This window comes from Ipomoea nil, unplaced genomic scaffold (genome assembly GCF_001879475.1).
Source record: "Ipomoea nil cultivar Tokyo-kokei standard unplaced genomic scaffold, Asagao_1.1 scaffold3087, whole genome shotgun sequence".
In the NCBI taxonomy this organism is placed as follows: Eukaryota; Viridiplantae; Streptophyta; class Magnoliopsida; order Solanales; family Convolvulaceae; genus Ipomoea; species Ipomoea nil.
In genome coordinates this window covers 1,349,870-1,364,267 of record NW_017619515.1, presented here as the reverse complement: position 1 = coordinate 1,364,267, position 14,398 = coordinate 1,349,870, and the positions used below count along the sequence as shown (strand labels likewise).

Sequence of the window (14,398 nt, the reverse complement as noted above, 5' to 3'; positions counted from 1 at the left end):
CAATATACGTAGCCGACGCCGTATACTATATATTTTTTTTTTATTTTTTTTAATACGAGTATACGGCGTCGGCAATATACGTAGCCGACGCCGTATACTATATATATATATATATTTTTTTTTTAATACGAGTATACGGCGTCGGCTATATACGTAGCCGACGCCGTATACTATATATATATATATTTTTTTTTTAATTCGAGTATACGGCGTTGGCTTTATACTAGCCGACGCCGTATACTATATTTATTTTTAATTTTTTTTTAATAGGATATACGGCGTCGGCTTTATAAATAGCCGACGCCGTATAATATATTTTTTTTTTTATTACAGATACGGCGTTGGATTTACCAAAAAGCCGACGCCATATGTATTTTTAAAAAAATAAAAATTAAATTTAAATACTTAACGTCGATTTTTCGAAAAACCGACGTTATAATAGCGACGTTAAATCCTTTTTCTGTAGTAGTGGTTGGAGTTATGTAACTTTCCCATGGAATCAAATATACCCTCTATGTCAAATTTTTTTCATGTGTTTTGAGGGAATGTGATTCCCCCAACATCCTTAGGTATTTGAGATTCTTTTACTTTTTTACTTACTTTGCCATTTGATTTTTATCTTCTCCACACGACATTCTCCCTAACAATAATAATTATAATTAATTATATTATTATAATTACATATTTTGTTAAAATAATGTGCTAAATATTAGTTCATATGTCCTATTTTGTTTGCCTGGTTCGGTTAATGATGTTTGACTGAAATTATTTTTAATTTAATTTTTCATAATATTAAGTTTAGTATTCCTTTCAAAAAAAAAAAGAAGTTTAGTATTAGTATATAAAATTTATATATTTATAAACTACATTAAAAGTACTATTAAACACAACAAATCAAATTTAAAATCTAAAAATAATTAAAAATAACTAAAGAAAATTAGCAATGAAGAAAAGGCTGATTTGATAAATAATTAATAAACATGACAAATAAAATGAGACAAATAGAGTATTATAAATATTTGATCTTTCCATAAGAGCAACCCCAATAGTAAATTTTTGAAACAATAAAAAATCAATGGGCTTATTTTAAACAAATTGGGTGGGTGGTTTTTTGTTGGATTTTCCTCATGCAAAAACATGATTTTTGCAGGAGATTTAAAAAAAAAAAAAAAAAAAAAAAAAAAAAAAAAAAACTCGCATCAGCCTCACAAGCCAAATAGCGAGCGTGTGTAACCATTTCAAAGTGGCCGCCAAATGGCAGCCACTTTGAAATGGTTGTCTTTATGTTTTTTTTTTCTTCTTCTTCCCCCCCCCCCCCCCCCCCCCCTTTTTGTTTAAAAAAGTTGTTAAAACATTTTTAAACTTAATTTTATTGTTAAATTTTTAGAAATTTATTCAATATAAATGTAGTATATAATTTTGATACCATATTATTTGAATTGAAATTTTATAATTATATATTTGTTCTAATTTTGACATGATTCATTTAAATATAATAAAAATAATAATTGTAATTATAATTTTTAAAGTGATAATAAATAAAGAAATAATTAAAATACATTAGAATAAAAGAGTAGACCCACAAAAAATTGAGAAAAACTTATAATTAATGGGAAGAATGATTTTTATGATTGACTGAGATAGTGGATGATGAGGTGGATGGTAAAGTGACCCATAAAAAAACTGAGACAACTGATGAGGATGCTCTAAGGTGCTTAAAAGAAACACCTTACAAAAAGTGCTTAATGGAAACACCTATGTTATTTAAAGATATAATAGTCCAAATGTCCAATCATATTATATTTTCTTCTCGTATATTAAAACATATGACATATATTGAGGGTATTAAAATAAATTAATTATTATAACATAAACAATAACTCTTAAACCAAACAAGTTTATATTACATACTTAAATTTTAATCAAACACTTGAATTTAACATCACTAGGAACCTAACATTTTTATCAATATAATATTCTCTAAGATAATGTGACATTTCGTGAACCAAATAAACGACCTCTTAGTTATATACATGATGTGGTTATTGAGTAGTTCAATAAGTCAAGTAATTAAAATACTATATTTAATATTTTAGGTATAAATTAACCATTTAGAAGGCTCGATCCATGCCTACTATTCAAGAGTTTAAGTCACTTGTCAACTTAGAGTCTTAGACCCACAAAGTCCCACTGTAGGCCATGCATCAATGAGAATACTGCTTTTTTCCCTCTTAAATTCATTTCTAATTAATGTTTAATTTACATCTTGACGTGACAGTAAAACTTTTTTTACTCATTGGGTGCATGTGAATTGTTTGTCTTATAACAAGTTACATAATGGATTTTCTTAATAATCAAATACAGAAAAAATCTAATACGGAGTAACATAATGCAACATTATGATGGAAAGATTGAAAGGATAATTTTATGAGGGATGTATAGCATAACTCTATCAACAATTGTCAAGTTCATTGTCACAGTATATGATTCACTAACCACATCAACCAATAAAAAAGTGTATGTCATGGCACTACATCAGCCCAATTACACTAATACAAAAATTATCATAAAAATATGACAATTTACGTCTGAAGTTCAAACCCAGAGGCATAAAGTGACGTGATGGCAATTTTGTAATTAAAAGTTTATATTTATTTTTGTTTAATTTTTTTTAAATGGACTATCTGCGTCTGTAGAGCACAATAGATGCAGATAGTCCACAATATATTTTTATTATATTAAAAACAATTTGCGTCCGGTATTATTAATATTGAACGCGGATAGTTAGGGTTTTTTAACATAAAATCACAGCAAAAAAATTGAATCGTGTAGATGCCTTCGTTCTCTCCACTTCATTAAAAAAAAATCACAGCACTTCGTCGTTTTCTCTCTTCGATCGCGGCCTTCTTGACTGCCGCCATCTTCGCCGGTCCAAGACGTCAAGCGCCATGTTCTCCTTCTTCGTACAGTATAGCTCAGGTATTTTCTCTACTTTATCATCATCATCCACGTCAAGCCCCCTCTCTCGTGTTTGTACAGCAACAACACATCGCCATCGTCGACATTCCTCCACCGCCGGTGTAGTCTCTCCTTCGTACAACGCGTTCACACTTAAACAAAATAGAAAAAGACACTACTACCCTCACTTTAACAAAAATAAAAATAAATAAATAATCAATCCATGTCATCTTAGGAAATAAAATCTAGGTCATCCAAATAAAAAAAAAAAAATGAACGCACAAGATTAGTCCTCACGTCTTACCTAATGATGGGTACTCATGATGGGGTTAGATTTGAGCCGTTGATCAAATCTAGATCAACGGCTCAAATCAATGAATTTTTTTTTAAATGTTATAAACCCAGGATATGCTATTGGCGCTCATCTCGTCTCTTTTGTGTTACTTTGGAACCATTAACTGACTCACCTTAAAAAGAAAAATCACGTATCTAAAGCTTTATACCAGCGTACCTTAGGAATGAAAACAACGCACCATAAGAAGGAAAACAATGCACCTTAATAAGGAAAACCACGCACTTAAAGCTTTAGGCCGACGCATTTTAAGTTTCAACAACTGACACACCTTAAACACACAGACCATGCACCTTAAGAAGGAAAACCACGCACCTAAAGTTTTAGACCGACGCACCTTAAGTTTCAACAACTGACGCACCTTAAACATACAGCACAGAAACCACGCACCATAAAAAGGAAAATCACACACTTTAATTAAGAAACCACGCACCTTAAATTTGACCTAGATGCAAAAAAACAAAATTGCGACGGCGTTTTTTTTCCAATCTGTGTTAAATATGTGCTTTTAATTTTGATTATGAAGAGCTTAGATTAATCCTCACCTACGCACATGAAACCTATTACCGCATTTCATCTCTATTATATATATATATATATATATATATATATATATATATATATATATATACTAGTTTTATACGCGCATTGCGCGAATGTGTTAATGTCCAATGTTTATATTTAAATTAGTATTTAAAAATATATCAATGCAAGATTATATAGGAGAAGTTCATACATAGATAATTGAATGTCGAATTTGTTTATTTAAATATGTAAGTCAAAGTATATGAATGCAAGATAATATATAGGAGATTCATTATAATTGTCACTAAAATAAATGTTTGCAACTTTATAAAATCGATAGTCTAAATACTTAGTCTAAAAACGATAGTCTAAATAAATACTACTTTTGATTTGAATTGGGGTTAAATCTAAGTCGTTGATCAAATATAGATTAACGGCTCAAATCAATGAGAATTTTAAAAAACCCACGTTGCATCCATCTTTTTTAGATTATTGCACAATATGCATCATATATAATACAAGTTAAGATATAGAGTAAACTTGAACACATTTGCCCAAAGTCATCCCTTAACAGCAGATGGTGATTCATCAACATGATCAACCCTCAACCCAACAGGGTAGCTCAAGTGGCAAATGAGCTCTCTTTGTGGGGGAGAATTCTGGGATAACCCGGGTTCGATTCCCACAAGTGACGATTCCCTTTGGGCCAGCTTCTGTGCCTCTCGGAGTGAACCGGGTGGACCTGGACCGTTAAACAGACAGAGAAAGACCCGGACCACAATGTGTGGTTTCCACCAAAAAAAAAAAAACATGATCAACCCTTAAAGAAACTATAAAAATGGTGCACCTTAAGAAGGAAAACAACGTACCTTAAGAAAGAAAACCACGCACCTGAAGCTTTAGGCCGACACATCTTAAGTTTTAACAATTGACGCTAAAAATGGTGCACCTTAAGAAGGAAAACAACGTACCTTAAGAAAGAAAACCACGCACCTGAAGCTTTAGGCCGACACATCTTAAGTTTTAACAATTGACGCACCTTAAACACACAAACCATGCACTTTAAGAAGGAAAATCACGCACCTAAAACTTTAGATCGATGCACTTAAGTTTCTAACAATTGACACATCTTAAGCACACAACACAAAAATCATGCACCTTAAGTACAAAAATCACGCACCTTAAGCACAAAAACCACGCACCTTAAACACAAAAATCACGCATCTTAAGAAGGAAAATTACGCACCTTAAATTTGACCTAGATGCAAAAGACCAAATTGACACCACATTTTTTTTTTAATTCTTGTTAAACTTGAAGAGGAAAATTACACACTTTAAATTTGACTTAGATGCAAAAGACCAAATTGACACGGCATTTTTTTTTTAAATTATTGTTAATCCTGAACGTTGATCTTGACAAAATTAATAAATCTCATCTCATCCCACAACTATACCTCAGGTAGCCAACCGCACGGGAACCCTATATATATATATATATATATATAGTTGATAATTCATAAATAAATATAAATATAAAATAAAAAATAAAAGGAAAAGTCAGAAAATAAAATCTGAAAGATACTTCTCTTCTCTTCTTCCCTTCTGCAAATGCTTTTCTTTCCCGACGCAAATTTCCATCTCCACATATACTGATATACATATACGTATAGAGAGAATAAGAGACAGAGAGAGAGCGAGATAGAGAGAGAGAGAGAGAGTATGAACAATAATCAGAAGAGGAGGAATTTTCAGATAGAGGCGTTCAAGCACAGGGTAGTGGTTGATCCAAAGTACGCCGACAAGACTTGGAAGATTCTGGAGCATGCGATTAACGAGATTTACAATCGCAACGCCAGTGGCCTCAGCTTTGAAGAGCTCTACAGGTTAATTTTCTCTGGATTCTTTTATGAAATTTCATTTCTGTGATGATTAATAGGGCCTAGTATGAGTGTGTGTGCTAGCAGAACACTGGAACTGCTTTACAGTCTGATTGTGTGAAAATTGATTGCTGGATTTTGGTTGAGTGCTGATTTAAGTTTGGTTAATTGCTCGTATTTGAAAATTGTTGGGTGCTCAAGAGGCCACATACTTAGTGCCGCAGAACTTGAAATGGGAAATCCGAACATGAAATCAACTGGATATTGGTAAAATAGAGTGCTGATATTTTAGAATTAACAGCAATAAAGCTGTGTTGTGGTAATACAGGCAATGACATTAGAAACTCAGCGGTGTAGGTATTAAAGTGGCATGGAGGGTTGCACACGGCTGCCTCTGTATCTGTACATCCGAATTAGAGAATGGAACAAGGGCTGTAAACAAACTAAACACGGACGAACAGAGCTTGTTCGTGTTCGTTTATTAAGATTTTTAGAGTGTTCGTGTTCGTTTGTTAATCGTTCATTAGTGTTTGTTAACGCTCGTGAACACATTTGCAAATGTGTTTGTTAATGTTCTCAAACATGTTTGTTTGTTTGGTCAATTAACTGTGTTCGTGAACAACCAAGCAACTTTGTTCATGATCCTGTACATGTTCATGATCATAATTTGTTTGTGAGCAAGAAATATTCTATTTTCATGAACAATAAACAAACAAACAACATAACAACTATAAAAATAATACAAATAAGTCCAAAAGTAACATCTAATATAGTAATATCAAAGTAAACAATGAACTTGTTGTGAACATCATTAAACGAACGCTAAACGAGCATGTTCACGAACATTATTAAATGAACAATAAACGAGCTTGTTCACGAGCCGAACGCAAGCAAGCATACAAATATTCATACTTTGTTCGTTTATTAATTGAGCTCTAAAATTTGTTCATTTATGTTTGTTTATCTTAATAAACGAATGCTTACCAAACATGAACACTTGTAATTTACCTAAAGCTTTGTTCGCTTACACCCCTAAGTGGAACTCACATTAGAGAGAGTTGAAATGGGGAATCCTAACATGAAATCAACTAACAAGGATTCTTGAATCTCAGCTGAGGTTTGTTCAGACCATAGTCTTGTAAAGAAGTTTCTGCTTATGCATATTTGCTACTGAAATGTGCTTGAGATATTTCATGGTTTACACGTTAGATGAGATGGGTGCTAGTAGATTTTTTATTGTCTGACTAGCAGATACATTTCATTATACAGAAAGGTGCCCACTACTATTCATTTTTATTGCATCTCATGTTCTTAGTTGGTCTTCTTCAAATGGAGCATTATTTTACTAGAATATTCTCCAGTTTATTGGCATATGGGCAATCTGTATTAATTAGTTGAACTCGGTTTTACCTTTTTACTATATTCTTCAATGCATTGTGAATGTGAATTACATGATAGAAAAGTCATTGTTGTGTCTTATAGCAGCCAGTGAACTAAAATGTCATGTGATATTCGGGCATCAGGCTCCGCCGTGGGGGGGGGTGCATTGGACTTCTAACATTCTTCAAACTACTCAAATTTGTATATAAATGTGCTTGGCTACTGGATGAGGGAAACTTGAGATTTCATACTGCCTAACACAGTCATGGACTGATTTTATGCCAAGATGAGGAATAATGGGATGAGATGAATTTTATCGTTTGATTATATTAAAATTGTAATTTTATATTTATATTATATATTAGAAATATAGAAAAGCTCGATTAGGCTAATGAGTTACTCAAGCCAAGTATTAAAGTACTTGAATTGAGCTTGACTTGTTTACACCCCTACTCATGAATGCACATACAGATGAGGGTTAAAACAGCACTCTGTCATATTGCAATCTTGTCTAATAAACATCTCATTGTGGACTTATGTTTGATTTCTGTTTTCTTTGACTAATTGAATAAAGGACAGCATCTGCTAATTCAAGGTATGGAAAGTTGTTGGTGCAATACTTTTATTATAGAGCTCCCAATTTTGGTGAGAATGATGTATTCTGTTAGTATGGACTTAACTCTTAAGCAGATCACAAAAGGTAAAAAAATTAACTTCTTGTTTGCTCTGAAGCCTTGATATTGCTTTCAAAATGCCTGCTCTTTAATGGTCAAGTAAAAACCAGACTAGGAAAGAAATTAAAAGCAAAAATGTCTTTCTGATTATGCTTGGCTTGGAATACCGGTTATTTTGTGGTCTAGGTTTTGTTCTATGCAAAGGAGTCGTACATTTGTTTTTCACTTCTGTCACATTTGCACTGCAAATTATGTGGAGCAAGTACTGTGTTTGTTCTTTCTTTTTGCCTCAATTGCTTTGATTGTTTTTACAGTTGTAGTTTTTTCAGTTGAGTGCTTGCTTATTTCAAATTTAAAAAAGTCACAGCAACAAGCCAACAACTGATAGTGCATGCCAAGCTATGATTGGGACCTCTCTACATTTTCTACTTATTCACTTTCTTTGCTCCTGTAAAATAGTTGTAGATATTATAATTCTGATGTTAGTTTATTTTTCCCTGGATTCAGGAATGCTTACAATATGGTGTTACATAAATATGGTGAGAAGTTATATACAGGACTTGTATCAACAATGACTTTCCACCTCCAAGAGATATCAAAGTGCATTGAGGCTGCACAAGGTGATCATTTCCTGGAAGAGCTAAACAGGGAATGGACTGATCATAATAAGGCACTGCAAATGATCCGTGACATATTGATGTACATGGACAGGACTTTTGTTCCAAGCACTCACAAAACCCCTGTTCATGAGCTAGGGCTGAATCTTTGGAGGGATAACATCGTACACTCGAGTAAAATTCAGACAAGGCTACTAAATACACTTCTTGAACTGATTTTCAGAGAGCGTACTGGTGAAATCATTAACTGGGGGTTGATGAGAAATATAATTAAGATGCTTACCGATCTAGGACCATCAGTCTATCAAGAAGACTTTGAAAAACCTTTTCTTGAGGTGTCAGCTGATTTTTACAAGGCTGAGTCTCAGAAGATTATTGAATGTTGTGATTGTGCAGAGTACCTTAAGAGAGCTGAAAAACGTCTAAATGAAGAAATAGAGAGGGTTTCACATTACTTGGATGCAAAGAGTGAAGACAAGATAACTAGTGTTATGGAGAGGGAGATGATTGCAAATCATATGCTTAGACTTGTTCATATGGAGAACTCAGGGTTGGTGAATATGCTTCTTGATGATAAGTATGAAGATTTGAAAAGGATGTATGGATTATTCCGTCGAGTTCCTAATGGTCTGTCAACAATAAGAGATTTAATGGCTTCTCACATAAGAGAGACTGGTAAACAGCTTGTTACTGATCCTGAAAAGTTGAAGGACCCAGTGGAGTTTGTCAGCTGTCTGTTGGAGGAAAAAGATAAGTATGATAATATCATAAGCATGTCCTTTAACAATGACAAGACATTTCAGAATGCCTTGAACTCCGCATTTGAATTCTTCATTAACCTTAACCCTCGTTCTCCTGAGTTTATCTCCTTGTTTGTTGATGATAAACTTCGCAAAGGTCTTAAGGGAGTCAGTGAGGAGGATGTTGACATTATGCTTGACAAGGTAATGATGTTGTTCAGGTACTTGCAGGAAAAAGATGTGTTTGAGAAGTACTACAAGCAGCATTTGGCAAAACGACTTCTTTCTGGAAAAACCATCTCTGATGATGCTGAGAGAAGTTTGATTGTTAAACTAAAGACAGAATGTGGTTATCAGTTCACTTCAAAATTAGAAGGCATGTTCACTGACATGAAAACATCTCAGGATACAATGCAAGGATTCTATGCAACACATGGTACTGAATTAGGAGATGGCCCCTCTTTGGTTGTCCAGGTTCTCACAACAGGTTCTTGGCCAACTCAACCTAGCATGACCTGCAACCTTCCTACTGAATTATCAGCTTTGTGTGAGAAGTTCCGTTCATATTACCTTGGAACACACACGGGTAGAAGACTCTCATGGCAAACAAACATGGGAACAGCTGATTTGAAAGTGACCTTTGGGAAGGGCCAGAAGCACGAGCTTAATGTGTCCACTTACCAAATGTGTGTCCTCATGTTGTTTAACAATGCTGATCGGCTTTCATACCAGGAGATTGAACTGGCTACTGAGATTCCTTCATCTGATTTGAAAAGATGCCTTCAGTCCCTAGCTCTTGTTAAGGGTAAGAATGTTCTCCGAAAAGAACCCATGAGCAAGGATATAGGAGAGGAAGATGCATTCTTTGTTAATGACAAGTTTACAAGCAAATTCTACAAGGTGAAAATCGGGACTGTAGTTGCCCAGAAGGAATCTGAGCCTGAAAAACAGGAGACACGACAGAGAGTGGAGGAGGACCGGAAACCACAGATTGAAGCTGCAATTGTGAGGATCATGAAATCCCGGAAGGTATTGGATCATAACAATATCATTGCAGAGGTCACAAAGCAGTTGCAATCTCGTTTCCTAGCCAACCCTGTGGAGATTAAGAAAAGAATAGAGTCTCTTATCGAGAGAGATTTCTTGGAGAGGGATGGCGGGGATAGAAAGTTGTATCACTACCTCGCTTGAAATGAATCCCTCAGGTAACATCCTGTTGTACAATCTCAGATTAGCTTTTTCAATGGACTCATAGTCATACCATTTTGGAACTTGTACAACAGTTGAAGAATTTCCAGATTTTCAACTTTATGCAGCCTATGCAGGTTCAGTTGGTTTTCAAATTTCTGTTGCTTTCAACTTGCTGCCTTTCAAATTTACACTCTTAATAATGCTTTCTTCTTTTAAACATTTGCTATGCAAATATGTTCTTTCGCATACCCCATCGGGAGACTTATGTTTAATTTTCCTGAATTCAAGGTCGTTTCCTGAACAGATGCACAGATGTATATATGTATGAATTTACATTACGAAATGGTTCAAACTAAAAAATTTGCCTGCCTTATGACAAAGGAGATATGCAATTTATAGCAGACCTCTTGGATTGAGTTACCATTTATTTATCTAGTCTTGAATGTAGTTCACTTGAACAAAATTTGTGTTCCAAGGACAAAAGGTTTAAGCCAAAGCCCCCACAATCATCGTACTATATGGTTGAAAATGAGCTCCTGTGGCGCAAATTGGAATCAATGCCTCCACACTTCATGCGGGGTAGATTGGAATCAAAGCCAGATGTTGGGTATCCAAGCAACAGCGGGATCTTAAAAACTGCAGAAAATTGAATACACGCTTTAGCAGGCCAAAAGGAAAAGAAGCGAGCATATACACATTCTTAGGGGTTTTATTTTTGCTTACCAGAAATGACATAGGAAGGAGATGAACAGCTATGGTTGAATGGCAAGGAGTTTTAGCAGTTATGGCTAGATGAGAACGCGGCTCTGTATATCAGCAAAAGACTTGACATCTGTACCCCATAGCCTGTTCATTTGGATTCCGGTAAACCAGCTTCAGTGAATCTAATTATCTTTACGTATCGTTATTTACTGATTTTCGAGAATCTAATTATGTTTACATATCGCTATTTACTGATTCGAGAAACTAATTCTGATGAACCGGGCGTGTATATATAGCAGCAGAAAGCAGTAGCAATAGTGTTGAACTGAGTATACGCCTACTATTAGCATGATGATACTCACCAGCAGTCGATCCCAGCAGCATTAGCGCCTTCTTTATCAGCCTCTGGATCGTCTCCAACATGAACTGCCTTCACCTTCTCTACGCAGATCTGATCTACAAAAACGTAAGACTTTCAAAACTATCAATCCCGCATAGGTTCCTATCAATATGTCACTCGTAAATTTAAGCGAGCGTAAGAGTCAATGGACAAACTTCAAACACGTTATGGTTAAATGAGCTCGGTATGAAGAGCACTCAAGGACCTACCTAAAGCAGCTTCAAATATCTTCACGTCTGGTTTCTCGTATCCAACCTCTGCAGATACTATCACAGCATCAAACCTACAGAAATATAACAAAAATACTTACAAACTCAGAAACGGGGCGAGGGCGGGTTGTGTAGTTCTAAAACGAGATGCTTACAGATCTACCACATTGAGATCTTTCAATAGCTTCCGTAAACGGGTGTCAAAATTGGACACAACTGCCAGCTTGACTGTACCATATTTTCGAAGTTAAGGCGAGAAGCGATGGCAAGGAAAATATATCAAACTTCATGCCACTAGTAATACATAAAGAGAATCGAAACCTCCTGAGTCTTTCAGAATCGATAAAGTATCAGAGGCTCCGGCTGGGAGACGCCAAGCATCACCATTTGCATAGTGCTGATGAAATTGCGCCATAAGTATTAACTTCAGATAACGCATTCTATACCAGTCCACGACTGTAAAAAAAATTGTAAGGAATTATATACGTAAAAAGACTGGATGCGAGAGTCACCTGATAAACTTCTTCAAAGTAACTGTCATCATCGCAACCAGTTGCTTCAGAAACGATGAGCTTCCAAAACGGCCTTCCATCTCCCTACAAGAATTTCGCAGCTTAAAATGAAAGTCTTAGTTCACAAGTTGCAAAACTAACAGCAAAAGAGAACCTCGGAGAAACTGGGCACCTCGGTTCCCAACCCTTGAAAAAGATTGATTAATGCAAATCATTCAGAACAAACACGAAGGGAACATCATATATATGAGCTTAATGGACACGAGCAAACCTTATACCGTAGGTCCTCAGGCCATGGGGCAGAAAAAGCTCTTTTGAAGCCTTGCTTTATCTCAGCTGGCGTGGTGGTAAGACCTGTTATGGTTTTTTATAAAACAATTAGGAACCAAGGTAAGAAGCCCCTACTCACCAGTTATGTTCACATCACTCGGTTTCTTGAAAATAAACCATCTATAAAAGTACGTTAATGAATGACATGTCCTGGAAATCTGCAACAAAATGACTCCTTTAAAACACAACTCTTTGTCTACATACTCTAAATGCACTTGCAGATATTCAAGAACAACCTCAACATTTTGCGGGAGCTCAGTGTGATCAAAATAAGAGTGCACTTTAGCTCTATTTGGGACAACCCTTGTTAAGACTTGTTAATCACAAGGTTACAAGTTTAACTCCTAGAGGGAGTCAAACTTGGGCCTATTGGCCTTCTTGGTTTGAGCCAGTCAGCTATGGACAACTTAGGCTGATTTACCTCTTTGACAACTAGGGTCACAATGAAGGATATACCCAATGCACACCCTCGAGGCCTCGAGCAGTGGCTGCAGGTTTCTCTCGTCACTCAAAAAAGAAGTTCTATCCTATCTTTGCAAGGACCTTTACTTACAAAATGGCATAAAAACAATCAAAAATTAAAACTCAGAACACAATTTTTATGAGGAATCAAATAAAAGTGCACTTTAGCTCTATCCCGAGGCAACCCTAGCTAAGTTAGTCAGACTCTTTACAAGGTTACAAGTTCAATTTCCAGTGGGAGCGGTCCATTGACCTTCTTGGTTTGAGCTGGTCAGCTATGACCAACCTAGGTTAATTTATCTCCTTATGGTCATTTACCCGCTAAGGTCACAAGGCAAGATTTACCCAGTGCACACCCTCGACTAATGATTGCAGGTTTCCCTCGTCACTCAAAAAAGAAGTTCTATCCTATCTTTGCAGTTTGCAGGGACCTTTACTTGCAAAATGGCATAAAAAACAGTCAAAAATTAGAACTCAGAACACAATTAGTCAATTACTATAGGAGGAATCAAACCATATTTTTTGCCAATAGCAGCATAAGTCTCTTCAACTGGATTCCCCAATTGCAAAAGTGTACCAGCAGCATCCAACAACACTCCATCATATGCTCTCTTCACCATCTTTCTTCCTCCTGCCAACAAAGAAACAACAAAAAAGACTCTTTTTAATCAATCAAAGAAAAAATAAAAAATAAAAAACACTGTAATTGAGCTAAACCCATGCTTTTCCATAGAGAATTTAACTTAATCAAGACCAAAATCCAACAAATTGGGGAGGGTAATCAGGGTCGATCAAGAAAAGGGCACAAAAAAGAGTGTTGCTTTAAGCCGGAAATAGGGTCGCCGGCGGTGTGACTGTGTCAGTAACCGGAAACTGCCGGCCCCAAGGCCGCAAAAACAAATGTGTGATGTAGCACTCACCGGTGTGAATGTTGGTAGCTGGGGAAGAAGAATAGCATCGAACGCAAATAGATTCAGTGAGTTTGGGGTTGAGTTTGAAGGGTTTGAGAGCTCTGAGAAGAGGAATAGCTTCCATAGTACTGTTGCGTTTTTCTGGTGAAAACAACTATGTTGAAGACAGGGTTTAAGCTCCAGCCGTCCTGAATTGGTTCGACATCAAAAATCGATTTGAGATAGGTGTGGATTTGTACGATGTTAACGATTTTTTTTTTTTTCTTTCTTTTCAATTTGTTGTTTAGCATGTGGACGTGTATTCATTTTTATGATTTGAAAACTTGTACTTAATTTGGACTATGAATACCAACACAATGAATAATTTAGACACTTTTAATATTTGTCCGTCAACTAATATGTAGTGTGATGATATTTCTATTACCATTCTAAATTAGTGGTCATAGAATCGAACTCCTGTGGCAGAAACATTCAATGGGATAAGGGATATGGGTAAGGCTTGAAACTAGAAGGTAGAATGCAGGAAATTTTTTGGACAAAATGGATCTACTATGATCT

The 14,398-nt window shown here is 35.6% G+C and overlaps 2 protein-coding genes across 4 annotated transcripts; one reads left to right on the top strand and one right to left on the bottom strand.

The window, feature by feature from the left end:
* Positions 1-5,387: 5,387 nt before the first annotated feature.
* Positions 5,388-10,617, top strand: LOC109166225 (cullin-3A-like). 2 transcript variants are annotated; one of them, XM_019315132.1, is made up of 3 exons: positions 5,388-5,718; positions 8,274-10,328; positions 10,440-10,617. In XM_019315132.1, exons 1-2 carry the CDS (start codon positions 5,555-5,557, stop codon positions 10,312-10,314), a joined length of 2,205 nt encoding a protein of 734 aa, XP_019170677.1. In that variant the 5' UTR covers positions 5,388-5,554; the 3' UTR covers positions 10,315-10,328; positions 10,440-10,617. The 2 variants fall into 2 exon arrangements, with proteins under 2 accessions (XP_019170677.1, XP_019170675.1); XM_019315130.1 differs by having other exon boundaries at positions 8,274-10,615.
* Positions 10,618-10,693: 76 nt separating this feature from the next.
* LOC109166228 (haloacid dehalogenase-like hydrolase domain-containing protein 3) lies at positions 10,694-14,120 on the bottom strand. Of its 2 annotated transcripts, none has more exons than XM_019315139.1 (10): positions 13,850-14,120; positions 13,444-13,560; positions 12,409-12,491; positions 12,138-12,221; positions 11,947-12,022; positions 11,781-11,853; positions 11,626-11,699; positions 11,379-11,467; positions 11,038-11,160; positions 10,694-10,950 (listed from the first exon to the last, which is right to left on the bottom strand). In XM_019315139.1, the coding sequence occupies exons 1-8, from the start codon at positions 13,962-13,964 to the stop codon at positions 11,415-11,417; spliced, it is 675 nt and encodes a 224-aa protein (XP_019170684.1). In that variant the 5' UTR covers positions 13,965-14,120; the 3' UTR covers positions 10,694-10,950; positions 11,038-11,160; positions 11,379-11,414. The 2 variants fall into 2 exon arrangements, with proteins under 2 accessions (XP_019170684.1, XP_019170683.1); XM_019315138.1 differs by having other exon boundaries at positions 11,379-11,472; positions 13,850-14,113.
* Positions 14,121-14,398: the final 278 nt, after the last annotated feature.

Bases quoted from the DNA above. Each gene is read 5' to 3' on its own strand.
- LOC109166225 (XM_019315132.1), top strand. From the start codon at position 5,555: ATGAACAATAATCAGAAGAGGAGGAATTTTCAGATAGAGGCGTTCAAG. The intron at 5,719-8,273 runs GTTAATTTTCTC...CCCTGGATTCAG, and splicing joins AGCTTTGAAGAGCTCTACAG to GAATGCTTACAATATGGTGT.
- LOC109166228 (XM_019315138.1), bottom strand. From the start codon at position 13,964: ATGGAAGCTATTCCTCTTCTCAGAGCTCTCAAACCCTTCAAACTCAAC. The intron at 13,561-13,849 runs GTGAGTGCTACA...CTTTGTTGGCAG, and splicing joins AGCTACCAACATTCACACCG to GAGGAAGAAAGATGGTGAAG. The intron at 11,161-11,378 runs GTGAGTATCATC...CCAAATGAACAG, and splicing joins GCTGCTGGGATCGACTGCTG to GCTATGGGGTACAGATGTCA.